At 39.9% G+C, this 27,539-nt stretch overlaps 2 protein-coding genes across 3 annotated transcripts in view; both read right to left on the reverse strand.

Moving 5' to 3' along the window:
* Nucleotides 1–837: 837 nt before the first annotated feature.
* Nucleotides 838–27,539, reverse strand: part of LOC140948262 (protein Wnt-2b-like) — a 27,011-nt gene continuing 309 nt past the window's right edge. The window contains exons 1-4 of one of the 2 annotated variants that reach the window (XM_073397489.1): nt 5,839–6,008; nt 5,523–5,749; nt 4,614–4,882; nt 838–1,601 (exon numbers count right to left, since the gene is read on the reverse strand). In XM_073397489.1, coding sequence (XP_073253590.1) covers nt 1,137–1,601; nt 4,614–4,882; nt 5,523–5,749; nt 5,839–5,909 — 1,032 coding nt within the window. In that variant the 5' untranslated portion in view covers nt 5,910–6,008 and the 3' untranslated portion in view covers nt 838–1,136. Of the gene's footprint in view, nt 1,602–4,613; nt 4,883–5,522; nt 5,750–5,838; nt 6,009–26,358; nt 26,628–27,247; nt 27,475–27,539 lie in introns of those variants that run through there. The other variant, XM_073397491.1, reaches the window with a different exon arrangement.
* Nucleotides 14,681–18,477, reverse strand: LOC140948060 (protein Wnt-2b-like). The gene is made up of 4 exons (XM_073397281.1): nt 18,407–18,477; nt 18,031–18,257; nt 17,112–17,386; nt 14,681–15,419 (listed from the first exon to the last, which is right to left on the reverse strand). The coding sequence occupies exons 1-4, from the start codon at nt 18,475–18,477 to the stop codon at nt 14,955–14,957; spliced, it is 1,038 nt and encodes a 345-aa protein (XP_073253382.1). The 3' UTR covers nt 14,681–14,954.

Consider the following 27,539-nt stretch of genomic DNA (forward strand, 5'->3'; position numbering starts at 1 on the left):
CAGAGCGGGATTGTAGCCATAGATATCCTCGGAGACCCAGGGGCAGATAGTGGGGGCGAGGGAAAGTCTAAACGGGCGGGAAAATATGGCACGAAGAAAAGTAAAGAACGGCGAGAAGAGCCTCTGGGGACAATGTCTTACGAGACCAGTTCCAAACCGTCGCCGCCGTCCTGGCTTCTGATTGGTGCCAGAAAACTTTTGTGTTTTTCTGCCCAATCAGAAGCCAGACGTGTGGCGACCGTTTGGAACTGGTCTGGTAAGACATTGTCCCCAGGGGCTCTACTCGCCGTTCTTTACTTTTCTTCTTCGTGCCATATTTTTCCGCCCGTTTAGACTTTCCCTCGCACCCACTATCTGCCCCTGGGTCTCCGAGGATGAGCCATAGACAGCTGTTTCGTCCTTTTTGGAAAAATATCCGGGCACTCTGATTTAAGCCCTGACCTCGAACTCTCAACACCCACAGAATCACGTCATACCACGTGTCTTCTGGGGGGCAAGAGTCCAAGTGTCAAGTTGATGTCTCGCAGAGAAAATAAAGGATTGGCCAAAACCAACCTCTAAAACATGGACAGAACCATGCAAAAAGAGCGAAACAGCTGTCTATGGCTACCATCCCGCTCTGTTTTGAGTTCTTTCGGTGTAGTGTTGACGTCTTGCACAGTTAATTTTCGCGTAGTACGATCAACATTGCAGTATTCTGTTTGTAGAATTTGATATGTCCACTTTAATTTCTATTTTTCTGTCTGTGTTTCAGTTTGAACCAGTAACTGTGCGCAGCGCTATCGGGAGCTAAGAGACGCCCTCTCCCGCCCTCTCAGATACGGCAAGGGTAAAGCCCGGAGAAAGAGGATGATTCTTACAGGTTGACCTGTTTCTTGACTAGTCCCTGCTTAGCGCTTTCCCAGGGCTTAGTTTCACAACCAGACATCTCAGTCAAAGCTGCAGACAATTCCTTACTTTAGAAACGAGAAGGCAACTGGAGCCGAAATGCGTCCCGCAAGTGATTCTGGGATCGTTACTGGGAACGCGCTGGTCTACTATTGGTCAATTTTTTCCCCTGTCCCTAGTAACAGTCCCAGAAGACTTTGCGAAAGTTCACTCTGCCCAGTTTCCTTCTAGTTTCTCAAGTGGCGAATTCACCGGCAAACGTGTTTATTAACTACTCTCTCACAAGTCTTGCAGTTTACTCGGCAACACCATTGAAACGTGCACGTACAATTGTAGCTCTCAGGGACTTGAAAGGTATTGTAGCCGCGCCCACAGCACAAAATCCTGCAATTCCCGGGACCTGGGGCGGTCTTGTAACAGCGTCTTCCCGTGGTACCCAACGATCCCGTGATGCTGTTGGGCACGCAATAGTCCGGTGACTCTACCAAGAACCAAAGATCATCTTTTAATAACTCTTCTGTATTTTTCCCATCGACCGCAACGAGCTGGTTTTCGCTCTGATGGATTGTTACTTTGACAGCGTTGTAATATTTTCCACGAAGATACGCACCTACCACACCAAACGGCCCTACCATTCTGTAACACGTCCTATACGTGCAAGAAGCTGAAATTCCGTGGCATTTGCAGACCGGTCTCATATGGATCTTCACAGCCTACATAAAGCAAAAAGAAACACAGTCGAACCCTCTTGTGAGCGACCATCCAAAATGCCAAGATTTAGGGGTGGCTTACGGGAGGTGGTCGCGTACGGGAGTCCAACCACAAGGGGTCTCCTCCGAGAATAGGTCCCGACACATCTTACTTATGGAAGAGAATTCATTGTAAGCAATTTCTAAGTTATGATACAGTGTTCAGTTCCATGTTTATATCACCAAAAGTTCTTTGTATGATCTGAGAAGGCGATAGTACATACAGCGAACATAGTACATACAAGAGGTTAAAAAGAATGAAAATTGTAAAAATAGTTGCTCCAAAAGTGGTGGCGGCAAGTCGGGGCCACTTTACGAAAGGTGGTCGTTTACGACAGGTTTCCACTGTAGGCTTTGACTGGGAAAATTTTTGGTGTTTTGGATAAGTGGTCTCTTAGGGAAAATCGTCGCTTACGATCCGAGAGGTGCTCGTACAGGGAGGTTCGACTGTATCTCTTATGAAAACAACTCGGCCAAAAGGATACTGACTAAACAATGTTTCTTTCGAGATATTTTTTATAGCTATATTTCGTCATGTTCGTGTTTCCGTAGTACTCACTGACAAGTTTGGTGCTGTTAACTGTCATTTCCATACAACCGGACTGAACATTTGGATGCATTTCGGCACGCACGAAACGGAAAAGCGAATCGTAAATCCAACCAAAAACCCAAAGATGATGAAAGACGGATGAAATATTCTAAAATTGTGTCTGAAAGTTAAAGACGACAAGTAGAACCCTGTGAGGTTGGACAGCTGTCACGTGGCTATTTCTGACCAATGAAATTTGTCGCTTAAAATGCTCATGGCGGGACGCAGAAAAATTCAGTAGGAGTAGAATTTTGCCTTTTTTCCGTTCCGCGAAAGAAGAAAAGGTAATAAAATTGTGATGTCAGATCCTAATAAACTAAGATTGTGTAAGTCCGTTTCTGTCATTCAAACACATGTTCATATTTTTGCGAACATTCAACCATTATCTGTATGTGATGTCTTTCAAGAAACCGCACTACCCTGGGCCATGACCCTCGCATCCGTATTCTAAAACAATCCTAGGGTGTTGACAAAAGGGAGGAAATTTCTTGCTTTAAAAATAACTTTAGCAGGAACTTTACAGGGCAGAACTAAGCTCGCACGTAACATAGGAGAAGTGACCCATGGTACCATCACAAATATCCGACATTCCAATACGGCTATTTTTAGCGACAAGAATTTTGAAACGCATTAAAAACGCTGATTTCATGGTGATTTTATAGTTCGTTAAATCTGTTATGAAAACAATGGAATATAAATACCACGATAATGGGAAAAAGCGGCTTTCCCACGAAATGAAGGGATTTAATGTAGCCCAACTAATAAGGCCTAAGTTTATTCAAAGTACTTCCTTTGATTACGCTTAGTAAAAAAGACCTCATGCATTCCCAATAGGGAAAATCTTTTCCTCGGAGAGTTTAATTCTCATATAAAGTAAGTTTGTTTTAATTAAGAGGTAATTTTGTAATGAAGGGACTTCACTAGACCGTGATTTGATTAAGGTTTTTCAATGGAGGCGTCAAGACGACAGTACTTATATACATAGTGTATTATATACAGACATGAAAGTATCCGACCTATAGCTATGATTGTAAACAAGTGAGTACTCGAGGCAAATAGGCTTCTTGGGAAAGCACTTGAGTTAATTGAAAGTGGTTTGGGACCGTGCGTATAAATGATCACGTCTTATTGAGTGTTATAACTGGCCGGCATTTTGAACTGATTGCAGTGAAGGGAATTGGCGATTTTGTTTTGAAGTTTCTCGTGCATACATCTGAAAAAAAGAAACATGGCGAGGGCTTGAAAACATGCAGGGGAATTAATAGCGCCACTAAACGATTCTAATTTAAATAGATAAGAACTAAACTATTTTTATATGATTCCTTTATTATGTTTGTTTCGAAGACGTTATGATTGAGATTTCAAACCTCTCTGCACAATATACAAAATACGCCACAGAATATTCAGGACTTAATATGGGCAAACGTATTGTGATTTCTTCAGTTTTTAGACGGAGAGGCCCGTTCACACCGAAAAAGTAGTCAAAAATAGGTGGAAAATAAAATGTTAAGGAAACTCGTTTAGAAGAATCGGGCACAAAGCTTTAAAATTTGAATTTATCGCAGTTAGCCGTTAGCCTGAGGGTGTGATCAAGAGCAGAGAACTAAAGACAGAAGATTGAGTAAAAAGGTGAAAATTGCATGAAAATGGTTTACCACGTACTCAGTGTTACTAATATGTCTTACTGACCACAATCGAACCAAACTATCAGAAATTTTTTGGGACAAGGTGTTTTTTCATACAAAAGCAAACAAACAATTAAAGAAACATAAGATGAAAACTTGATAATGATAACTTTATTTACCCTCAGAAGTATTCATAGCAAAGGCTAGTGAGGCCGGGCAATTCAGGGGCAAAAACAAATAGCCTCAAACATTTTAGTCTCAGAAAGACGAGGTTTCCGAAGAATGCATCGGATCATCCGATTCATTCTTCAGAAACCACGTCTTTCTGAGCCTAAAGGCATCTGAGACCCTTCCACACTTTTTTCCCTGCAACTTTTCATAAAGAGCAGTAAGCGAATAACCATCGACACTGCCTGAAAGAGAACCTTAAAATAAAGGTAACTTACCAAGTTTAAAGGAGGTAAGTCCAAAGAGAGCGAAGATATTGGTCCACAAAGTCGCGAAATTTTACAGACGTTTGTGGTGGGGGCACGAACTTGCCCCCCACCATACAAACGTCTCGTAAAATAACGCGCCTTTGCGGAGCTGTATCTTTGTAAGTTTTCAATAAATCACTTTCAAACTTGGCAACTTTGCTGATTTTAAGTCGTTCTTTCCAGCCGTGTTGATGATATTTTCGCTAACTGGTCCCAGCTCAATCTCTCTTGCTCCCAGTCAAATATTGAAAAAATCGTGGAATGGTGTATTAGATGATTTACTCACATGTCGCCCCACAAAGTTGTTGTGAAGGTTAACTTTTGCTCTGGCGTCTTGTTCCTTTTCTTGAGAATCTATAAACTCACTGGCGTATTTCAGACCGTATTCAATGTTGTCATTGCAACCACCCCAATGGAAGCCTCGACCATTTTTTCCTTGATGTTGTGTATTATTGCAAACACATTCTCTCAGTAAACCACGAGCACAAGCTTTTGTAATTTCGTGAACAACTCCAGAGGAAGTTATAGCATAGACAAAGGCGGTCTCTCGGGAAGCTAAAAAAAGCCACAACATTTCAATGTCAAAACTGAATCAAGAAGAGATAAGGGGGCCCTTCCCTGGGTAGTGTACTAGTGTAGAACCACTGAAATAAACATTTCTCAACGTTTTCGCTACACCAAGCCTTGCATGGAACAAGATAAAAAATGCTGCAAGACAAAATCAAGAATTTCAAGGGCTATTCAAATAGACACGGACTTGGCAACTTGTCGCACAAATGCAAGTCCCAGGAGAAATTGCCTTGTCGAACAGGGTCGAGTTGTTCAAAGCTGGGTTAAGATAACCTAGGGTTAGTGCGATATTTGAATTCAGATATGAAAGCCTAGAAAGCATTTCAGTTTTAATTCTTTTTGTCTACAAGTTGATGATTGGGAGCTCTAAAAATAGCACAGACAATTATCCGAGAAAATGCTTTTGAACACAAGAAAAAGAAACCTGGGTTAAATTTAACCCCGGGTTAAGCGCTAATCGGCCTTCCAACAACTGGGCCCAGGGCATTAACACTTGTGTTGGTAACTTAAAACTTAAACATTTTTAACCATTATTAACCCGAGATATATTCTTCTTTTAACATTCTCCTTTAAATTCCGTACAATTTTTTCGTGCTGAACTACGGCAATTAAGAAATTCTTTTACCTTTTAGGAGAACTTTACCGAAAAGGCGGACATCACGAGAAATTGTAGAACAATTCCATAATTCCATCTTGAGCTGTTTCTGGCATTCGGCTACACTAAGTTTTGCACCCTTTCCAACACTGATCGCAATATCAGGATATCCTTCACAGAATTGTCTCTGTTCCTTGACTAAGCCAGCCACGCTACACATTACCTTGGCATCAAAGTCGCGCACTTGAGACATAAACCTATTGAAACAAACGTGCAAATTAACTATTGCGCAAACGGTTTCACTTATGAGCTAAATTCTAATAATCATTAAGACGTTTAAACTTACCACCAATGAGAACAAGAAAGTAATGGAAATGATAACAGAAAAACAGCGTAAAAGCAGGTCGAGTTCTGCATGTTCTTTTACACGTATGTCCTGCGGGTGATTCTTGTACGCAGTTTAAAAAGAATCTCGCTCGCGTCTGAATGATCAAAACTGAACGATCGCGAGACAATGAGCTTTTCCGATTCAGTGAAAAGCATTCTTGCTCTTTCAACCATGCCAAGTATCAATTCATGATTGACAATAATGAAACATTATATAAGATACAGTTTACTGAATTCGTATCCGGTTTTTTAACAGCCAATCAAGAAAATGGTCGTCGTCGGCTCTATATAAGCAAACCCCATTTCAGAGGCGGTAGTTTTAAAAGAGTATGTATCAGAGCAAGAGTCACAGTATAATTGATAAGAGTTGGTTTATCAACAAAGGAATATTCGTAAACACTCAAATGTCGGGTCTTGAAATGCATTGACTAGACTTTTCTTGAAAAATGTCTTCTAGCCTCAGGCACTAAGTCTTCTAACTTTTTTGTCAGTTTTTCATCCGCCAGTTAAAGTGCTACTATGATCAAAAGTTTGGTTGCCCTTTTCTTTTCAGCTTTCGAAAGTAGAAGTAATAAATACTCAGTTATCTCGCCAAATTTCAATTTCAAAACTAACGCCCTCAAAAAATATTTTCGGTTTAAAAATAATAGTGATAATACACTGTAATAATTAATGAGAGGAACCCAACTCAACAGGGAGGTTTTCAGTAGCGTCTCTCTATTCTGTGTATACATACATGCCTGTCCTGCAAGTAAAAAAAAATTGAAAGCAGACTTTTCACAAAGACGATTCCGGAAAAAAAAGGTGTGTGGTGGGGCGGGGGGGGGGGTTAATTAATCATCAGGCCCGGGTTGCTCGAAGCATGGTTAGTGCTAACCAGCATTAAATACCATGGAAACCTATACATTTTCACACCTCTTAACCAACGGTTAGCGCTAACCAGGCTTCGAGCAACCGACCCCTGATTGGTTGTCACATGACCGCGTGATTTTGCAGATATTGTTCACAAATTAGGAATTTTAAAAGGTTTGATCAACCCGTACTCTCTTTCTTGTTATTTTTTTTGTTATTTTAACAGCATTGAAGACAATCTTTTGCATTAAAAACAGCTTTATAGAGAGACATCTGTGAACAGGGAATACGTCAGCACCAGGAGCACCGAAATTATCGGCGTATTTCTGTAATTATCCATCGTTCTGTTGATACGGCTAGCTTCATTACCGGTCGTAGAATTGACAAAAACAGTTATATATCATGCCCAACTACATTGCTTAGGAAAACTTGTTTGGTATATGTCCCTCGCACTCGCATCCCACTTTCGACCACACTAGCCTAGTATATAACCCTCAGGAATGTCTATTAAACCAAGAGGTCGCAGATTCAAGAGTGCTAAGGAACTCTATGACAAGTTTATCGCCATTTCCTTTGAAAGCGCGTTCAGAAAGAATCATAGACTTTCTTAGGGCTCAAAAAATTCTGAAAACATTTTGACCGCCATTTCACTTCGCGAGTCATAGGGGGCTATGTGGCGGGGCCTGGGAACTGCTGAAAACTTCCAAACAAACTTCCTGACAGATCGAGATCTTAGACGCTTTCTGAGCAAAAATAGGTACCTGCCTGTGCGAAAATGCTACCACCCCATTGAGACTCTAACCTCACCTGCTACGCAGGCTAATAAATCACACAACAAGAAATTTTGGGGAGTCTTGGATCTAAATTAGGCTTAAGAAAAGAAAGAGCGCAGATATTATATGACTAAAAATTTAACCCTGCTTTACTTTAAACTTTTAATTCAGGTGACAGCAAAGCTTATGAAAATGCTAGATTCATTCCGAAACATTCACTGGTACATATTTTTCTTAGGTTACTCGTGTAGACTTAAATGTAACAAGACGCACGAGTGCGTGAACCCGGCCTTCTTTTAGTTCATAAAATGGTAGAGCGCCAGGGGAAAATGTGCACTATGCAGTAATGCACCACAACCCATATGAACTTTGATGAAGAATTGATGATGAATAAATGGAACATACTACCGGATAGCAAATCAGACTGGAAAGACTCGAACGTTCCAAAGGGGTGTACTTGACCATGACTGCATAATGCTTCAATGTAGTGTTGCAGTAGTTTTCTTTTTCTGTAAATTAGCTTGAGCTACAGTCACAATGTTAGGTAGTAAACTAATATTTTGAGCGAAAAAACTTTGAAATAACACCCTGTATGAAGAGGAAGAGAAAATAATGGCTGGAATAATTATGTAAGGATTTTAAATTTGTTTTGGTTGCTGAAGTGATTATTGTACATGCTAAATTACTACAAAGGAGTAAGATCTTTATTCATATTGTTGTCACTCTGATACAGGTACGTCAAAGACAAACTACCGGCATCTCCTTTTAGTCAATTCATCATTGGAAAATTTCGAAAAGTGTTGCTGCACTGATTGTTTGATTTGGGATCAAGTTCATCTTCTCTGAAAATAAAAAGTAAATAAATGAAGGATATGTCAATATTTCATTGCCTTGTTATAGATTCAACAACAAGCAAAGAAGTAACCATAGAAAACCCAAACCTATACTGTGTACCTCGTTGAGGATAATCCCCAAACCAATTTAAGTACAGAATATTATAATCGATTTGTCGATTCTTTAATTGCAAGTTCGAATGTACAGTAGCTGAACACAGCAAAGAGAAAAATTTCTAGCATAGATAATTTCGAAATTTCTAATAACGTTGGATCGATCAAAATGGAGTTTTGCAAGATCGAAATTCGATAGTAAGCAATCGCCCATTTTTAAAAGAGCTCAGATAAGCTTTAATACCTTTGATGTAATTTAACAATGAGATGTTGTTTGATCAATCAAAATCATGTCGAATTTTTGCATCAAACAACGCTACGTGCTTTACCAAACTGCCGCTTCCTTGCGAGCTCGATACAAGTTAATTCATATATGCCAAAAAAAGTCAAAGAATATTTCTTTCCCTCGATATAGTAAGTTTCCGTTTTTACACGGCACAGGCGGGAAGCACAAGACTTCGACCAAGCATAAACTTCTGCGATGAACAGTTCGGAAACAGTCAGATTTGTTTGTTTTGATAAATGAAAATTACTGCCACTTTCCTGCAACTAGGTACAAACAATGCTATATTACTAAATCAGAGCAATTTCTCTACTTTAAAATTTTCTAATGTGTCTTACTGCTTTGAGATAAAAGCTATAAAGCATAACATTTATAAGGTGTTTACAGTGACGTGTGTGGACGTGTTTGTACAGATCGAACAGTCACGTCGTACGTACTATTTAGCACAAAAACGGTCCATACGTTTCAGGGGCACCCAACGAGAATATAGTTCAAAACCACTTAAACATAGCATTGTTAAACGTATTTTAGTATTTAAAAGGTAGATATAGGTATATTTTTATCCCCTAAAAATTTTTCATCTGTTCGGATTTCCTAGCTGAAAGTCCAAAGTCCAGTGATCCAAAAATATAGGGATCAAAACGAAAATTTCAGCCAGAAAAAAGGCTCCCGAAAGTTCTAGGTGACCTTCTTAGGGTAAAAATCCGTTAAAAATGGGCAATTATACCACTTTTTAAATGTTCGAAAATCTTAGGAGAGGCAGGCAAGCGAGAAATTTTACAACAAATGTTCCGAAAATTCTAGATCTCAAATTGTCTTCCGAACAGATATTTTCCGAAAATTGACGTTGGGTGCCCCTGACGTTTTACAAAACTGCCTCCTTCTTGCACCTCGGTACACGTTTACTCGCCAAAACAAAGCCCAACAGTGTTTCTTCAACTGCTATATGAATTCTAGTGACTTGCACTAAACATAAAAAGTGAAAATTACCCACCTTTTTAACATGTCTTCTTATCGCAACTAGCGATCGCAACGCCGATCTCAATTAAACGGATCGAGCCACTGTGTTTGTCTCACAGTTCCGGGATGCGTTATTCTCTAGACAACACATATCACTGAACATTTCGACCAAAATAATTGTCGATCTCTCATAGAGGCAACAAAACCACAAGTTAACGCTACCGACTGAAAGCCTGCCCGTGTTGTTCTCAACTTTGTTCAAAGAGATTTTGCCTCTAAGCCAATGAAATTGCCGAAAATCGATCACGTGATATTTCGCCAGCACAGGCATGCGTTTTAAAGAGCAGAGGGCGATTCGAAGACGAAGGAAAAACCATGGCCAGAACTATTGCCTAATTTCATACCGCGCGGGGGCCTGGCACTACCAGATTTTCCCGGACTTTTTAAAAATTCCAGTTTCAAAATGGCGGATAGTCGGAGTAAAAACTCGAACGAAAGCAATCTTTTTCGAAGAAATATTGATCAATATTCCCTCGGAGAATCTGTCTTAACTCAGTAAGGAAAGGATGAGGTATTTCTGCCATGCCCTGAAGCTAAACTTAAGGAGCCGACGCTCAGCAAGTGCAAGCAATTGTTCGATGAACAGGTCGCTCGAACCAAACATGATTATAAATTTTCTACAGCAAAGGACCCTCTGTTTAATTCTACCCGCATATGAGAAGTAGAGGATCACTGCAGGAAAGAACACAGATATGATTGTGCACGTACCGATCGTAACCTAAGTATGCTGGAGCAAAACTTAAAAGGGCAGTACAGAAGGGCTCACCTGGATTATTCCCGTCGTGGGAAAGAGTAATGTCCGTGAAAGGTACTGAGTGTAGTGAAATTTGTGGCGTTATGTATGTTAAACCAGGAGCCCATAACCCGGAGCGTCTAACTTCCATACTGCGCCTACGCAACGGCGTTTTCACAAGTAGGTTTATTTTTAGATAAGCCTTTCCCGCCAATTGCTTTCGAAAAGCCAATCACAAGCAAGTGCGTCATCAATAATAAACTTTTAATACGTAACCAGGACAACTCCTTCACATAAAAAAAAGCATGGCGGACGCACGTGAGGAAGCTTCAGAGGATTCTTCTGACAGTACTTCAAGCGACAATTTCAGTATTTACACGGAAACTAGTAGTTCAGAGGAAGATCTGCAAAACGTAGAAAAGCCCGGGACGTCTACTTCATCGGCGACAACGCATAATTCACGCAAAGGGAAATCGAAATCATCTCCGAAACGGCCGACTGTGAAAAGGTCCAAGCGACAACAGTCATTTTTCGCGGGAAAAGCTTATCTAAAAATAAACTCACTTGTAAAAACGCCGTTGCACGAATTTATGGCAGTTGCACGCTCCGGGTTATGGGCTCCTGGTTAAACCTAGTGTTGTTCACATGGAGGGAGATAAGGGACTAGTCTATACTCAGTGCATGCTAGCCAAAAGGTAGATGTACGTGACATTCTTGATTGTGATTACAAGCTGATTGCCCAAATTACAGGAACTGCAGTGTTACCGGACGAGAAATGCCTCTCAAGTAAGACTGAAGTATACTTGCTTTTATCCATGTTTAGTGAGAATTGTTTCCGGTCTGATCTTTGGGATTTCTACTGAGACCGTACGCAGCGACGGGGAGAAATCTAATGTAAGCCTTGCCGACCTAAATATGCAATGTTGCCCTTTCACTCAGGGTCACTCTGGCGTGTTTCACTTTTTGGTAGTTTTTATTTTACGGTTTGTAAAAACAGGTACACCCACTCCCTTATCATTCCCCAATATTCGGTCGGATCCAGCGCCGTAAAAAGAGCTAAACTCAACCGTTCTTTGTTCAATTTTTCTGTCGAACAATTCGGGAATCCTTCCAGTACTCCCAAGTTGCGAAAGTCTCCCATTAGATCTTCTCACGAAATTTTTAATCGAGGTTCTTTATAGAAGTAAAACAACTGTTCTTAGCTTTAGAATATTAACTTTCTGGAGTAATCTAGTCCTTAATATCGTTTCAACTGAACGCAATGACCTTTGCTTTACCTTCTATTTTGGAAGCCATTTTCAATCCGGAATTTAAAAAGTCCGGGAAAATCCGGTAGTGCCAGGCTCCCGCGCGGTATGAAATTAGGCAATACCCATCTCGTCCTGAAAGGAAGGCCGGGTAATAAACGACCCTAAATGTAATGAAGTTCTGAAATGTGATAACTTTTTGCCCTAAATGTAATTAACTCTTAAACCTGATAACATTAGGCCTTAAATGTTTTAGCGACATCAATGACGTGTAACACGTCATTTTAAAGGGGCGGTATCAGGGCTGCCTTCTTCATTATTTTTTTGGGCCAAAAACGACAGTTGAAGCTTTCACCTGATGTACAATATGAGACGTAAATTTAGATACTAGGATTTTTATAGGCCTTTAAAGCTGACCTTTATTTCACCTCAACCAAAAAGTTAAGCTTGAAAGTTAGTTATTTCAGCGGGTTTTTATGTTACCTTAAAAATAACAAAATTACATGAAGTTTACATTTTGCAAAAGACAAAGGGACCTTTTACCAATGTACAAAATAGCAAACCGAGAATTCAACGCATTGTCGCGTACGAAGTCAGCAAAGTTGCAGAATTTGTCATTGTTTTTCCGGGGGGTCGGGGGCCGCCTTGGTGTAATTTGAACTTTTGGATTCTTCGGAAAAACCAAGGCGCGATGGAACTTTTTACTTCCATTTTTGAAAATAGTTCACCAAAAGGGTCTTTTAGGTCGAATAAAATAAATTATGAAATTTTGCAACTGTCGGCGGACTCTCGATATTTACAGTCAGGGCCTCTTAATAAGGCCTTAGGGCAAAAAGTTATTACATTAAGAACTTTATTTCATTTAGAGTCGTTTATTACATTTAGGCCTCCTACAACTCGTACCTTCAGAGTCGGGGTGAATTTCGGCAACGTAGATTTCGCTAGCGCCTGTAACAGTGGAGGTATTTGAGGACGCTTTGAGCAAAATGAAGAGATGAGCAAATACTCCTCGCATTCGACTTGAATCTGCCTTTACGGGAAAAATGCCGGCGAATAGTGTCCGATTGAATTTTTATTGCATGCGACCCCGATAACGGGATGGGAAAATACTTGCCAATAAAAAGGGGCTTGCCGGGTTAAGTTTAGCGTGGTTAAGCTGGGCAAAATCACTACTGGTAATAAGTTGCAGTTGTTATTTTTTATTATTTGTTGATCGAAAATGCTAGAAGAAAATATCAAGGGTAATATTAACTTCTTCACGCGCTAACTTTCCGATATTTCTGTTTTACATGGGTAGCCAGCTCTTTACTGAGCTGTTGTTATCTGTGTGCAGAATAACAATCTCTCCATGTGCTAACTTATAAATTCTGCTTTACCTGGGAAGTCAGCTCTTTACTGAGCTGTTGTTATCTTCTTACCTGTGGGTAGAATATTAAAACCCCACCACGTACTAACTTATATTTTGTTTGTGCTCGACGAAGGAGAACTGTGACCATGCGAGTTTTTTTTTACCCGCGGGATCACGCTGTCCTGCGGGTACTGTTCTGGATGCCATATGATTTCATGGTTTGGCCGCCTTCTTCTACCGACTGACTGACTAGCTGGCTGGATGCCGCATGTAGCCTCAATTTCATGCCTTATCTCCATAGGGAACTGGTATCTATTTTGTGCCACGCTCGTTTACTACCAATGAAACATTGACAAGTTTTGCTTACAGGAGAGGATTGCTTATCGCTTTTTCCTTACAACTGAGCTTCGTTGTCCGTATTTTTTTATAGGAACAGTTCCATTTCAAGATAATCAAATATCTAGGTCCTTAATAACGTATTCGGCACACTGTACAATTTTGCTTTAATGGATGCGATCCTGTTGTTTACTCAAGGGTTTAGCCAAATATAGTATATGAAATATAAAGGACGCTTTGATATTTATGAGGCAAAATGAAAAGGCAATGCATTCCAAAGTGGGAGAGCAAACAATACGGGAAAATAACACTGATTTCAGTTACTGAGATCATATTGAAGAAGGCCAACTTTTGACTATTGACCTCTGCGATCTATTTCTATTTTAGGTCTGGAGTTTAGAGTTAGTATTATAGAGTTTTGATTGTAGTTTTTGGATCAACACCAAACGTAAAATATCAAGAGAATATGACAACCAGGATATAACATCATACTTATCACTCCTTGTACACCCTTACCTTCTCCTCTCACTCCCCCTCCCCCTCCCCCTCCTCCTTGCCTTACCACCCCTCCCTACCGAACACACTCCCCTAGTTTGCAATTATTACTAGTTTACCTGAGTAGTCACCTCTTATCTAAGCTGTTGCTTTCTGTGGGCAGAATATTCACATCCCCAAGCGCAAACTCAGCAAGCTTAAGCATTTTTTAAAGTATTATGTATTTAATCAGGGAGCGATTAGTTATCGGCTCCAAATATTATTCGATATTTCATCCTGGCTTCATAATTGAGGGGAGGAAGAAATTTAGACCTCTCGTAGACTGCGAGCAGTCTCTCTTTTTCTCCGTATTTATAGAGGGGAGTGCACGCGCACGCGAGCGTCGAGAGGCAAAGCCGCGAGACGCTTGAAACGAGGACGGCTTTTTTCGCGCCTCTCCCTCTTAGCGCCTTCAGTCTCGCGTGTGGTCATTTTCGTCTCTCGCACGTTTCGTTCGACGGACTAAGAAAAAAGAGAGACTGCTCTCAGTCTAGACCTCTCGTGGCTAACTGAACTTTTTTTCTTTTGCAGTGAATTCAACTTACGAAGAAGACTAGTTGCCTCAACTTTTTTTATCTTTAATAGTGCAGCGTACAGTAATCTCCGTTTATTTATTTATTTATTTATTTATTTATTTATTTATTTTTGAAAAGAAGTGCCACATCACGCAAATAACATTTCTGGAATTACGTTAAAAAATATATTTTCTCTTTTCAATGGGCCGGAAAATTCCTAACCGCAAATAATATAAGCGACACCTCGCTCGTACTAACTTTCAACTGTAGGTGCGAACTAAGTTCTTATACTACCTATATTACATCTCTGCTACGGTTATTAGCCTAAATTTTTTTCCGGCGCCTTAGCTCGTCGTGTTAGCTCAAAGCGCGTAACCCAAACAAATTGATAGGTCGCCCTTTAAATTAAGGCCTAGGGACTACTATTAAGGCCTAAGGACTATGCAAGCCTGTTTAGATTACAACCTTTTGTAAAGCTGCGCTCAAATCACCGGCAAACGTGTCTATCAACTATTCCACTGCAGGCGTTGCAGTTTACTCGGCAACACCAATGAAACTTGCATGAACATTCATACTTTTGCTGGACTTGAAGGGTATTATAGCCACGCCCACAACACAAAATCCTGCAATTCCCAGGTTCCGAGACGTTCTTGTGGCAACGTCTCCCCGTGGTGCCCAGCGATCCGGTGCTCTTGTTGGGCACGCAATAATCTGGGGACTCTACCAAGAACCAAAGATCATCTTTCAAGGTCTGTTCTCGATTTTTTCTATCGGCCGCAACGAGCTGGTTTTTGTCCTGATGGACTGTTACTTTGTTAGCGTTGTAATATTTGTCGTGAAGATACCCGCCTACAGCACCAAACGGTCCCAAGGTTCTAAGGCACGTTCTATGTGAACACGAACCTGAAAATCCATGACATTTGCAGACCAGCCTCATATGGCTCTTTACAGCCTACAGGAAACAAAAAGCAACGACTAAGGCAAAAACAGACTGACTAAACAAAGTTTCTCTTCAGTAGTTTAATATTAAGGTGGGGGTGCCAGGACAGTCATAAACGTACTCTTTCTGTTTAGCTAAGATTAGCTGTAAATTACATTCACGGCCTCAAAGAGATTTGTGTCTGAAAAATTTAAGTCGTTTCCAATCAAAGAAATGTGAATGATAAACTTGTGTCTGGCAAATTCTCCAAGCGCTTGTACACAGTTATGTCATGCGCCACTTATAAGTTACTGTACGTCCGCACTTATCAACTTTGTGTCCATAATTTAGGTCAAACAAGAAATTTTCTCTTTCGTGGTCTTTGAGTTTTTGATGCTTGTTTGAGAGAGTAAAACGAGAATTTCAGTTTTGCTTTAATACTTTCAAATTAGCTGCTCCACAGAATGTCAGTGAACACACACGTAACGCATAAGAGTATCGAACTACCGTAGAATTCCGAAAATAAGCCCCGGGGCTTATATTTTTTCAAAGGCCCTTTTTGAGGGGCTTGTGTTAGGAGGGGCTTAGGTACGGAGGGAAATTTGCGTTTCAAAATCGATTGGGCTAGCTTATAGTTGGAAGGAAATTGAAACTGAGTTTTTGCTTTGTTTTACTTTGTATTTGAGGGCAATTTCTAAGTAAAAGCCCCCCAGGGGGCTTATATTCGGAGGGGCGATGTAACGGAGGGTTTTTTGCGTCACGAGTTTGGGGGGCTTATATTTGGAGGGGCTTATTTTCGGAATTTTACGGTATGACTTTGCAACGACTGTCACAAAATCAACCCAAGGGGTCCCTTTGGGGATTTTCTGTTTTACGTCATCCTAAACAATAGAAACGTCATTATTACCCACGATTCCTCGCGGCCCCTGTTCAAGCAGATCGAGCTTTCTTTTGGTATACTAACTGCGTATGTCAACTGTAAGTACTTTCCTTTATACACGCGCAAGCTACTAGGATGCGGGGGCAATGATATCATGATCTCATGGTCTGATATCACGATATCAGGAATGATATCATGATATCGACTTTTGAACGCGAAGGCCTGCCATATTATGCCATATAGTTCTACCCAGCGACCATTAAGTATACATTATCAAAGGCAATTTTAAGCGGCGGGCTTTTCCCTTCGAGTGTTCGGTTGTTAGGTAAATTTAAAAACAATGGAATATCACGAGCTCTGCTGAAACGTAAATGATGAAACAATCGAATATCACATGTAAAACAATATTACATTCTTGAAAAACCCTAACAACTGACGACTCTCAACCTAAGTTGTAAAACAGTTTTCTAAGTTGCTGTTTGTTAGGTTTTTTCAGGAATGTGCCTGTTGCCAGGTGTTGTATGGAATGTAGTTATAATGCAAAAACTTCACGCATTTGCGTATTTCATTTGCGTTTGAGTCCGAGTGTTGGGTACCTCCTATACATGAAAAACGTTCTGTGATGCCGAGCTGAAGCGAGGCGTCACAGAACCCCCTTATCTCATGTGTGTCTTTGGAACGAGAAAGTTCTTGACACAAAAACAATTAAGAAACATTTTACTCAACTAAATAAATGAAGTCAGCGGTTTTTAAAGATAACATCGGATGCCATTGAGACAAGTCAACTTAACGCAGTTCTTGCGAGAAAAAAAAAACAGTATACCATTCAGACGATGTATCCTTACCTGTCGTCCCACAAAGTTGTTGTGAAGGTTAACTTTTGCTCTTACGTCTTGTTCCTTTTCTCGAGAATCTATAAACTCACTGGCGTATTTCAAACCATATTCAATGTTGTCATTACATCCACCCCACTCGAATCCTCGACTATCATATGTTCCTTCAGCTAGCTGAGTATTATTGCAAGCACAATTTCTCAGCACACCACGAGCACAAGCTTTTGTTATTTTGTGAACAACCCCGGAAGAGGTTATGGCATAAATAAAGGCGGTCTCTCGAGATGCTGAAACAAAGCCACATCATTCCAATGTCAGAACTGAATCAGCAAAAATAACGGAAAGAAAGACAACAATCGCTGGATGTGAAAAACAACAATATACGGATAAAGGCTGTAACACTCAACAAGTTTTTTTTCAAACTTTTCTTGTGATTTAGTTGAGACACAATTTGCAAGAAAAATTACGACGTATTAAAATTCGAAGAAAAATTCACCAGTCGAACAGGGCCCGCGGTTCCATCGTGAAGTTTAATCCTGGGTTTAACCCAAATTTTATAAGCAAATTTTTTTCGTCTAGAACATACAATTGGAGCTTATAAAATATTTTTGAGCCTTTACTCTAAGATAAGGTTATGATAACCGGCACAGAATGTATGATACTAAAAACAATCTTTTGGAAGGTAAGTTGCGCTAACTGGCCTTTCAAGTACCTGGGCCTTAAGGAGCGGGCTAAACGCTCAGAGAGGTCCTTAGAAATGACTAAGACATTTTTAACCATCATTTGTTTTATAACATGTTATATACCTTCTTGTAATTTTCTCTTTCAAAGTACATACATTTTTTCATGCTGTAACAGTTTATCTGACAAATTTTCTTTTATTTGGCTTTTCCGTACGCGTGTTACACCCCACTATAACTGATTCTTTTACCTTTTCGCAGAACTTTTCCGAAAACGCTGACATCCCGAGCAACTATTGAACAATTCCATAACTCTTCCTTTAACTGTTTCTGACACTCTTGCACACCAAGTCTCGCACCTTTCCCGATACTGATCGCAATATCAGGATATTCTTCGCAAAATCGTTTTTGGTCTTTAACTAAACCAGCTCTGTTGCACATAACTTGAGCATCAAGATCGTACAGTTGAGACATAAACCTAATACATGCATAACAGAAACAAATTATATGTAGTCATGAAGACTTTCCACTTATGTCTTACTTTTAACACTTCTTGCATTATTTTGAGAACAAATTTCCGGTGGAACTCGTGAAAATTCTTATATTCAGTTAGAAGTTTAAACTTACCACCAGTAAGAACATGAAAGTATTGGAAATGATAACAGAAGAACAGCAAAAAACCAGGTCGAGTTTCCCATATTCCCGGTCCGGTGTCTTACGCGCAGTTTAAAAAGAGTCGTCTCAGTTTAAAGTTTTTCCGCTCAAAACTATTTGATCGCAACACAATGTTTTTTTTTTTTTTTTGAAGAACATTCTCGCACCTGTGGCCATATATACTACGTAAGTAATAATCATCATACTTGAAAATGACAGTTATGAAACATCATCGTAAGAAGTTTAATTCATATCCGGCCGGTAGCCGATCAAGAAAACGCTTTTTATGCAGTTTATAACAACAAACCTCACTTCAGAGATGGTAGCTTTAAGAAAAATACTATAGAAGAGTTCACTCTTTCAAGGAAACTGCCGGCCTGCTTAATTTAACTATTTGAGGGATATCCCGGCATAAACACTCAAATGTTTTACATTGACAGGATGTCTGGGACGTTTTGTCAGTATAATCAATACATTCAAATGTATTTCGCCTCAGGCCCTTTTGTTGTTTATAAGTTTCAAAACCGACGATAAATATCGTTCTTTTATAAACCTTAATTATTAGGAAGTCATTAAGCGCTAAAGACGAAGCTCTCAAAAATATTTTCGTTTGATGTCTCTAATAAAAATACAGTAGAAGGCCGGTAACTCAATCTCTGAAGGGAAACGAAAAACAGTTCGAGTTAGCGGGGATTCGAGTTATCGGGATCGATTGAAATTTCAATACGCCACTTTAATAAACGATAGTTACTGATTTTTCAGCACTTCAGTGTGTTTAGTAAAGTGCAATTTACTTACTCCATCAAAAACGGTAACATGGTTATTAGCCTTAGTGTTTTTACCGATTAAACAACGAGAAGAGCTAATGGGATGGCATCCGAGTGGGGTTACAAGAACCAGAATTCGAATCATAGGGATAAATTTCGGTGAAATTTTGATCAAGGGAAAGGAAATTTAGTTCCAGACAGCGGAAGTTCTAGTTATCGAGTTTCTACTGTAGTACTAACAGTAACAGGAAGCTTAAGCAACGACGACGGCGACGGCAACAAGAACGGCAAAAAAAGCAAGAGGTTTAGATTAGTAAAACAACAACTTTGCAAGTGCATCACGCTTTTTGTACATTTTTTTGCACGACTACAAGGTGAAAGTGCCTTAATTCAAGTTTTCTCGAGGACAGGAAGACAAGACGACAACTTTCCTTTTCTTCTCCTGAACTTTGACACAGTCCTTTAGAATTCAACTCTTAACATTTGCGAACATTTGACGAAGTAAATGAGATGGAACAAGCGCGATAAAGTTTGAAGCAGCGCGACTTCACTTTTTTAAGTGACGTTTTCGTTGCCGTCGCCGCCATTCTTGCTTACGCTCCCTAATGCGAAACTGCCTAATTTCACGTTTCGTCGAGGACGGAAACACAAGACAATAACTTTCTTTTTCTTTTTTTGAACTTTGATACAGTTCTTTAGAATTCAACTCCCAAACATTTGTCAACATTTGGCGAATTAAACGAGATGGAATAAGCGCGCGATAAAGTATGAAACAGCGCGCATTCACCTTTTTAGCGACATTTTCGTAGACTTCGCCGTGGTTGTTGCTTAAGATGGCCAATATTTAATGAATGGAACCCAATTAGCTAAGAGGCGGTTTTCAGTGAGGTCTCTCTGTTCTGTGTGTTTTTTTGTTTCGTTTTGTTTTTTTTTGTTTTTTTTTTCCATCAATATTTATCCAGGGGCATCCAATTAAGCAGACTGAGCTAGTTTAAATGGCGGCCCTGACACAACACAAAACCAAAGACACTAAAACTAGAAAATTAATTAAGTTACAAAGGCAACATGTACCGCAGGCGTTACTGTTTAAAAAGGCGCTTTAGCTTGATTTTAAATTCGCTGAGCGTCTCTACTTGTTTAATGATTCTCGGTATTGTGTTGTAGATCCGAGCACCGTTTGCACCGTTTGTGTAAACATATACTCTTAAGGTATATGTTATGTCATAAATGCCGGGCGTTGTAAGAATACATAAAATTGACAGCGGACTCTGAACCCAACAGAAAGCGAAAAAGAGGGGGAAAGCGTTATCGGCTAAGAACATCATGGCGGAGTTGCTCGAATGATACCTGTAATTGGCGCAAATCCACGGATAGTTACTATGACAACTTATTTGCTCCGTTTACAGTTAACCCGGGATTAGGGTTCACTGAGCTTCGAAATACCCGGCCCTGATTGGTTAACACAAGACCAAGTGGCTTTTAAGCGACGCATGCGCAGTTAATGATACGGTAAGAAGGGAAGCAATTTATTTTGTTATGGCGCAATACGCTTTCCTTAGAAAGGAATTTTTTCATTTTCACACAGAGAATGCATATTAAACCTACAAAAAGGCAGTTTACGAAATAAAATTTATTTAAACTCCATTTTTAAAAGGTGATTTTTTGTGTTAAAAGATTTCGACCAATCATAAGAGTTAAAAACAACAGCCAAGAAAAGTTTACAATTTTACGTGTTCCTCAGATAGGATTTCTGTGTTACTTAGACTCAGAAGAGATTTTGTTATAAGGAAGTAGTTGGTTAGAAAACAAAAGATTAATATACATGCTCTCTGCGAAGATTTCGTAAAGTCTGATGTTTAAACCCATCACAAAATAATGTAGTATAGCACCTTTTTGCATTCCGAAGTGTTCTTTGCGTTTTGTTCTTTCCTTCTTATCTGGACCATAACTTAAAAATTTTTATACTTGTGCTTTTTATGTCCGCCTGTGCTTATGTTTGTGTCTAGGCCCTTTTGAGGGCGAAATGAGGACTCTTATGCTTGCGCTTATGCCTGGGTAGCCAGTGAGAGACAGTTATTAACGGAGAATGGGTGAGCTGACTGGAGTAGCTTGACGTAGGTTAGGGTACTGTGGGGGCGTAACTACCTGTACGCAAAGACGCATTTGCGTATTTGAAAAAAAAGAAGTTGAAAAATAATAAAAACAAAGACAAAGCAAAGGAAATAAAAAGCGTTTACCTCATGATACGCATAAAATGATTTGAGAGGCGGGTTAGGATGGATTTGAAAAACGCTGCGTACCTCTGCAAAGTTTCTAGCTAAGCCCCTCAATAGATCTGCGATTTTCTTCAAAACCTTCGTCAGTTATCGTTTAGTTTCTTTAAATTAGGTGCTTTTAGACTGATTTTCAGAACCGTGCCAGTCAAAGAGTGTGTCGTTAAAATGGAATATTGCCTTGAGGTATACAAGTGCCTAGGATCATTCTTGAGCGGTCCGAGCTCGCCTGCTCAAATTCTAGTTCACTTTGAAGCCTCGCTGCTGTTTTTTTAACGTCGGAATGCAACCAAACAGTTGAGATATTGAAAGTTTTGTCTAATCTGAATCAACTGTTTTCTTCAACAATTTTTTCGTCTCCAATTTTTCTTGAATAGCTGAGGATGTGTGCGGACGTCAATGGGTAACCACATAAAGCCATGGAGGTTATGCCATTTTTACCCAAAATGATGCGGAAATAAGCTCTGTTATTATGCAGATAGTTCAGATTGTTTGGATACACCGACATGGAAACCCTGACGTCATATGCATAAGCCCCATTTGAAGACACATAGAACAGAACAGAGCAGTTTATTTAAACTCGGGATTTACTGAACGTTTTACAGTTCTAGCGTTCGTCGAACAGCTCATTTTCGGTATGACAGGAGAAAAATACAATATGAAAACTAAGTTTGACGGGGTTACTAGACCTACAATTTCACTACTCTTAGTTATATCAAGAAATGCATTACTTTTTTTATTATTTTGCTTCTAATATTTTTGCGCTTAGGAATTTTCCGGTTTGATTTAGCAAGCTTGTACATCACTTGGGAAAGATTGTGCGTGTGCCTTGCCTAAATGCTGTAGTGGATATTAGCTTTTTGTGGTTTTTCTTTTCGGTGGATTTTTTTAATCCGTTAACTGACCTTATCTTTTTAAGATTAGTGGGATTGTGAAAGGTTTGAACCTAGGAGTCATTTCAAAAGTAGGTTGAGTTTGATCGTCCAGGTGAAAGTAGTCCTAAATAGGACTGTTGTTGTTGACAGTGACTGACGTTTCGACAACCTGTGCGGTAGTCATCTTCAGAGTCAAGGTTAGTTGTATCACGTCAGTTGATGGTATTATACTCCGGTTATTGATCTCATTGGTCAATTACGTCGCGATGTTATTGGTCGTCTGTCAGTTAAGCCGTGATGTTATTGGCTATGAAGACTCGTAATCAGTAATTGGTGCGTTTCGATCTGTCTATTCTCACAGTTTAACAGTCGTCTATTGATAGTCAAATTGTCAGTTCTCCAGTCGTTCTCTCGTAGTTAGTTTTGCTTGATCTTGACAATAAGTCGTTTGTACGGCGCCGGTAACTGTTGGCTACGATTCAGTGGCGTTTGTTCTAAGTTAGTAAACCAGCTTTCTAAAGTAAGACGTTGATGTTAGTCTGTAGAATACGTTGTACATGTCGCAAAGTCCCAGTCAATTTAATGTTTCGTCTGTTAATGGTGCTCAGCAATGTGATTGTTGACGTCACCATTGCTGTATTGCTGATGAATTTGAGTTTCTAATAAATTGCTGTGGAAAATCCTTGAATCCTTCTGGTTCCTGCCGCCGACCGCCCCGTCCTGTAAGAAAAACTTTTCTAAGATGCTAAGCAACAACATTAAAAATTCATATCATCATAAATATTAAAGTGTAAAAATTCAGTATATTAAACAAGCTAAAATCGGTTATTCACTAAAATTTGTTTGATAAATGTTCGTTGCTGACCTTACTTTGTCTGTTAAACTGAACAGATAACCTCGTGGTATCTATTTTCCTCTGCTTAAGGCAACATTAACCCTTTAAGCCCTAAGAGTGATCAGCATGAAATTTCAAATTTTAGAAAGCAGAGTGGTCATGAGAATTGAGAATTGAGTACATGATCAGGGCAGATAAGTCTAATTAATATTTTAACAAATTCTCCCCACTACTTCTATCAAAAAAGTATAGGGACAATAAATGAGAATTTTAATTTTTATATTAGGGATTATAAGGTTAAAAGAGAACTAAGAGTATTGAAAAATACCTTAACAGAGGCTGTTGATAACAAAGGAAAAAGCCAGAGTTAATGGTAGAAGTTGTTTAGTCCTAGTGCAGACGTCAGAACGTAGTGACGTTTGTCTCGCCTTTTTTTTTTCTTCCTTTTTTCATTCTTCCCAAATTATAGCCTACTTTGACAACTGACCAGGACCACAAAAAAAGCAATCATTTGCCAAAGTCGCGGCTGAATTCGCCATTCCAGAAAATAAAAACGGAATTTTACAATAACTGAGCGATTTCGCCCGCGCTGATTGGCCCGATAAGAGCACAGATCATAGAAATGACGTGATGGTGGTGCAATTTGTTTTTCTCTTTCTTGCGCGCGCGATTTTCCGAGAAACTTCAACGGAAATGGATGTCAAAAACCGTCAATGTTATTATTAAAAAAATCGACAACAATTTTTCAATGGTCTGTACTCTGCGGCTTGTTATTTCACTTGAGTTTTGAACATTTTGAAGTCATTTCTATGGTCGATAAGAGTACAAACCATGGAAAAGTATTGTCGATTTGTTAAGTTGCATGCAAGCGAGGCTTAATAGACCTTGGACAAAGCAACAAAGAGATAGCAGATATTAAAGAAAATAAACCTATTGGTCATAAATAACGTACACGTGCATACTGTAATAACCGAAGTGGAAGTTGTAAATGAAAGTTCAGCTCTATTTTCAGTCCGTTCGTGACCATTGTTTGTCGTTGACAATGACAACGAAGACGGCAACAAAAACGTCACTAGTTTGGTGAATTTACGTTCTTTCAAAACTTCGTCGTTATTTGAGACCTCACCCATGTCCAGAATGAGAGCCGAGGAAGAAGTCGACGAGTGTTCAAGTCCTCTACAAAACGTTAGGTTAGAGAATTTCACACAGGTGGCGGATCGTGGGGGCTTCAGACCCCCCTTACACGTACCCATCAGACCAGGAAAGTTTTCATGATTGGCTATTTTGAGGTTGCACGTGACTGAGGGGCGGTGTTGTGTCTGCGGGATTGTTTGATTGTTTTGGTGGACCAACTTCGACCCAGTTTTCTGTGCAACCTCGCAGTAGTCAATGTAAGAAGCGATAGTGTCCCCTGAACAGTCTCGAAATGGCCAATTGCTAGCATTTTAGGTTCTACTTAATTAAAATTTACTAGGAAATAACGTCTAACGGCCATGTCGGATAAAAATGATTCATTGTAGAATAGTTTCAACGGTGCGTGGGTTTGGACCCCTCCAGCGACAACGCAGAGGCTACGCCGGGATTCAATTGCCATTGAAGACCTTAAAAGAGGTTTAATTATTATCACTTTCTATAGGCCTGAAAAGAGTTTTGGGTTAGTTTGCAATTACCTAATTGTGATTAGAATTCTGCTGATAATATCTTCATTTAGATTTATTTTTCTATGATTACCAGTCATGTGTGTGTTCATTTTTTTCCAGATTATTTAATGGTTAAGGCTGAAAGACACGGTTTACGTTTTAATATACGCCTGATGTTTAAGTAGCTTGCGTGGCAGGCGCCGGTTAGTTGCTTTGGTTAGGTTAGCTTTTATAAAACGCGCGAGGGAACACGGGAGGGGGAGAGGAGGCACCTCTCCCTTTTTCTCTTCTCGTCAGTGCGCGCGTCCTTAATATTTATCATTCGCCCTAAAAAACTGGCGCCTGCTACGCAGGCTAATGTTTGAAGGGCGCACACTATTTTCTACCCGAGCTGTCAAGAGCGGTTGGAAGCGATCAACATTTGTCATGAGCGTGCAAGTTTAGTCTCAGGGGAATCCACACAATTGTTTTGTGCGCTGATTGTAATATGCCATTTGCACATTTGCACGATGGCGTCACTTTACTACTTCGACCAGTATCCTCTCCATTTTTCCTTTCACAATTAAATTTGGTAATCCCATGGAGGTTTAAATCACGAAAGCCCCAACCTTGAAGGATTCTGGTAGTAGTAGTAAAATGACATCGTCATGCAAAAGGCCCATTTTATAATTAACATGTGCACTGTATTTACCGTTTGCTTCATTTGTATCAATATATCGCTTAATATGTGCATGGATCAATCATAAACGTTGTATTACCTTACCTACGGTAAATTGTTGTCCTTTTTCAAAATCCATCAAAATCGTTCAAAATACTGATGGTAAGAATGGTACCGCACATTGGGTAAATACGGTTCACACGGTATAGCAAGAGGATTTTAGGTAAGCATAATATTAGATGAGAATTGGAGATAACAATACGGTATTGCAAGATTATTTTGAGCAGGCATGATACTGAAAGAGGATTGTAGTTCTGGGCAGGAGTAGGCTTTGGTAGATTGTGCTAGCATAATTTTAAACATAATTCAGCAAAACGAGAATTATTTTAAGCTTTTATTTCAGTTTAGCACTGCTGGCATAATCCGAGCTTTTATGCGTTGAAAACAAAAAAACCCATCATAGCTCTAGAATAGTTCAGTTTGTATTTTATTTCTGTATTGGTTTTGGAAAATATTGAGGTCTGTGCTAAGGCCCATGGTCAAATATGGTCCGGCGGGCGGCAGAGGTCACCCTGTGCATAAGACTGAGACTCAGGCCACCACGCTTATGGCGCGGCGGCTCGGCCTCTCAGATGGCGTCGTCCTCGAGTACATCCACTTCCACCATACAAACGTCTCGTAAAATAACGCGCCTTTGTGGAGCTTTATCTTCGTAAGTTTTAATAAATCACTTTCAAACTTGGCAACTTTGCTGATTTTAAGTCGTTCTTTCCAGCCGTGTTGACGGATTTTCGCTAACTGGTTCCAGCTCAATCTCTCTTGCTCCCAGTCAAAAATTGAAAAAATCGTGGAATGGTGTATTAGATGATGTACTCACATGTCGCCGCACAAAGTTGTTGTGAAGGTTAATTTTTGCTCTGGCGTCTTGTTCCTTTTCTCGAGAATCTATAAACTCACTGGCGTATTTCAGACCGTATTCAATGTTGTCATTGCAACCACCCCAATGGAAGCCTCGACCATTTCTTCCTTGATGTTGTGTATTATTGCAAACACATTCTCTCAGTAAACCACGAGCACAAGCTTTTGTAATTTCGTGAACAACTCCAGAGGAAGTTATAGCATAGACAAAGGCGGTCTCTCGGGAAGCTAAAAAAAGCCACAACATTTCATATGTCAAAACTGAATCAGGAAGAAAACAATGAAACGAGCAATTTGTGTGAACACTTAGAGGACATAAAAAAACAACGATTTATGGAGAGAGGTTGCCGTAGACGATTCACGGTTTTCTCGCAAGGGCAAGAAAAATGTATTAATAGCGGGAGCCTATGGGCTCTAGTTAATGGGGCAGTGGCGGCGGATCCAGGCCTTCAGATAAGGGGGGACCCGGTCATCCAGACCCTAAGATAAGGGGGCCCTTCCCTGGGTAGTGTACTAGTGTAGAACCACTGATTCAGAAATAAGCATTTCTCAACGTTTTCGCTACACCAAGCCTTGCATGGAGCAAGATAAAAAATGCTGCAAGACAAAATCAAGAATTTCAAGGGCTATTCAAATAGACAGGGACTTGGCAACTTGTCCCACAAATTTAAGTCCCAGGAGAAATTGCCTTGTCGAACAGGACATTAACACTTGTGTTGGTAGCTTAAAACTTAGACATTTTTAACTTACACATTTTTAACCCGAGATATATTCTTCTTTTAACATTCTCCTTTAAATTCCGTACAATTTTTTCGTGCTGAACTACGGCAATTAAGAAATTCTTTTACCTTTTAGGAGAACTTTACCGAAAAGGCGGACATCACGAGAAATTGTAGAACAATTCCATAATTCCATCTTGAGCTGTTTCTGGCATTCGGCTACACTAAGTTGTGCACCCTTTCCAACACTGATCGCAATATCAGGAGATCCCTCACAAAATTGTCTCTGTTCCTTGACTAAGCCAGCCACGCTACACATTACCTTGGCATCAAAGTCGCGCACTTGAGACATAAACCTATTGAAACAAACGTGCAAATTAACTATTGCGCAAACGGTTTCACTTAAGAGCTAAATTCTAAT

Source organism: Porites lutea, chromosome 9, assembly GCF_958299795.1.
Source record: "Porites lutea chromosome 9, jaPorLute2.1, whole genome shotgun sequence".
Classification (NCBI taxonomy): domain Eukaryota; kingdom Metazoa; phylum Cnidaria; class Anthozoa; order Scleractinia; family Poritidae; genus Porites; species Porites lutea.

Excerpts from the sequence above, each read along its gene's own strand:
- LOC140948060 (XM_073397281.1), bottom strand. The coding sequence starts at position 18,477 with ATGGGAAACTCGACCTGGTTTTTTGCTGTTCTTCTGTTATCATTTCCA. Across the intron at positions 17,387-18,030 it reads CGGAAAAGTTCTGCGAAAAG|CATCTCGAGAGACCGCCTTT; the intron begins GTAAAAGAATCA and ends GCTTTGTTTCAG. Across the intron at positions 15,420-17,111 it reads ACAACTTTGTGGGACGACAG|GCTGTAAAGAGCCATATGAG; the intron begins GTAAGGATACAT and ends TGTTTCCTGTAG.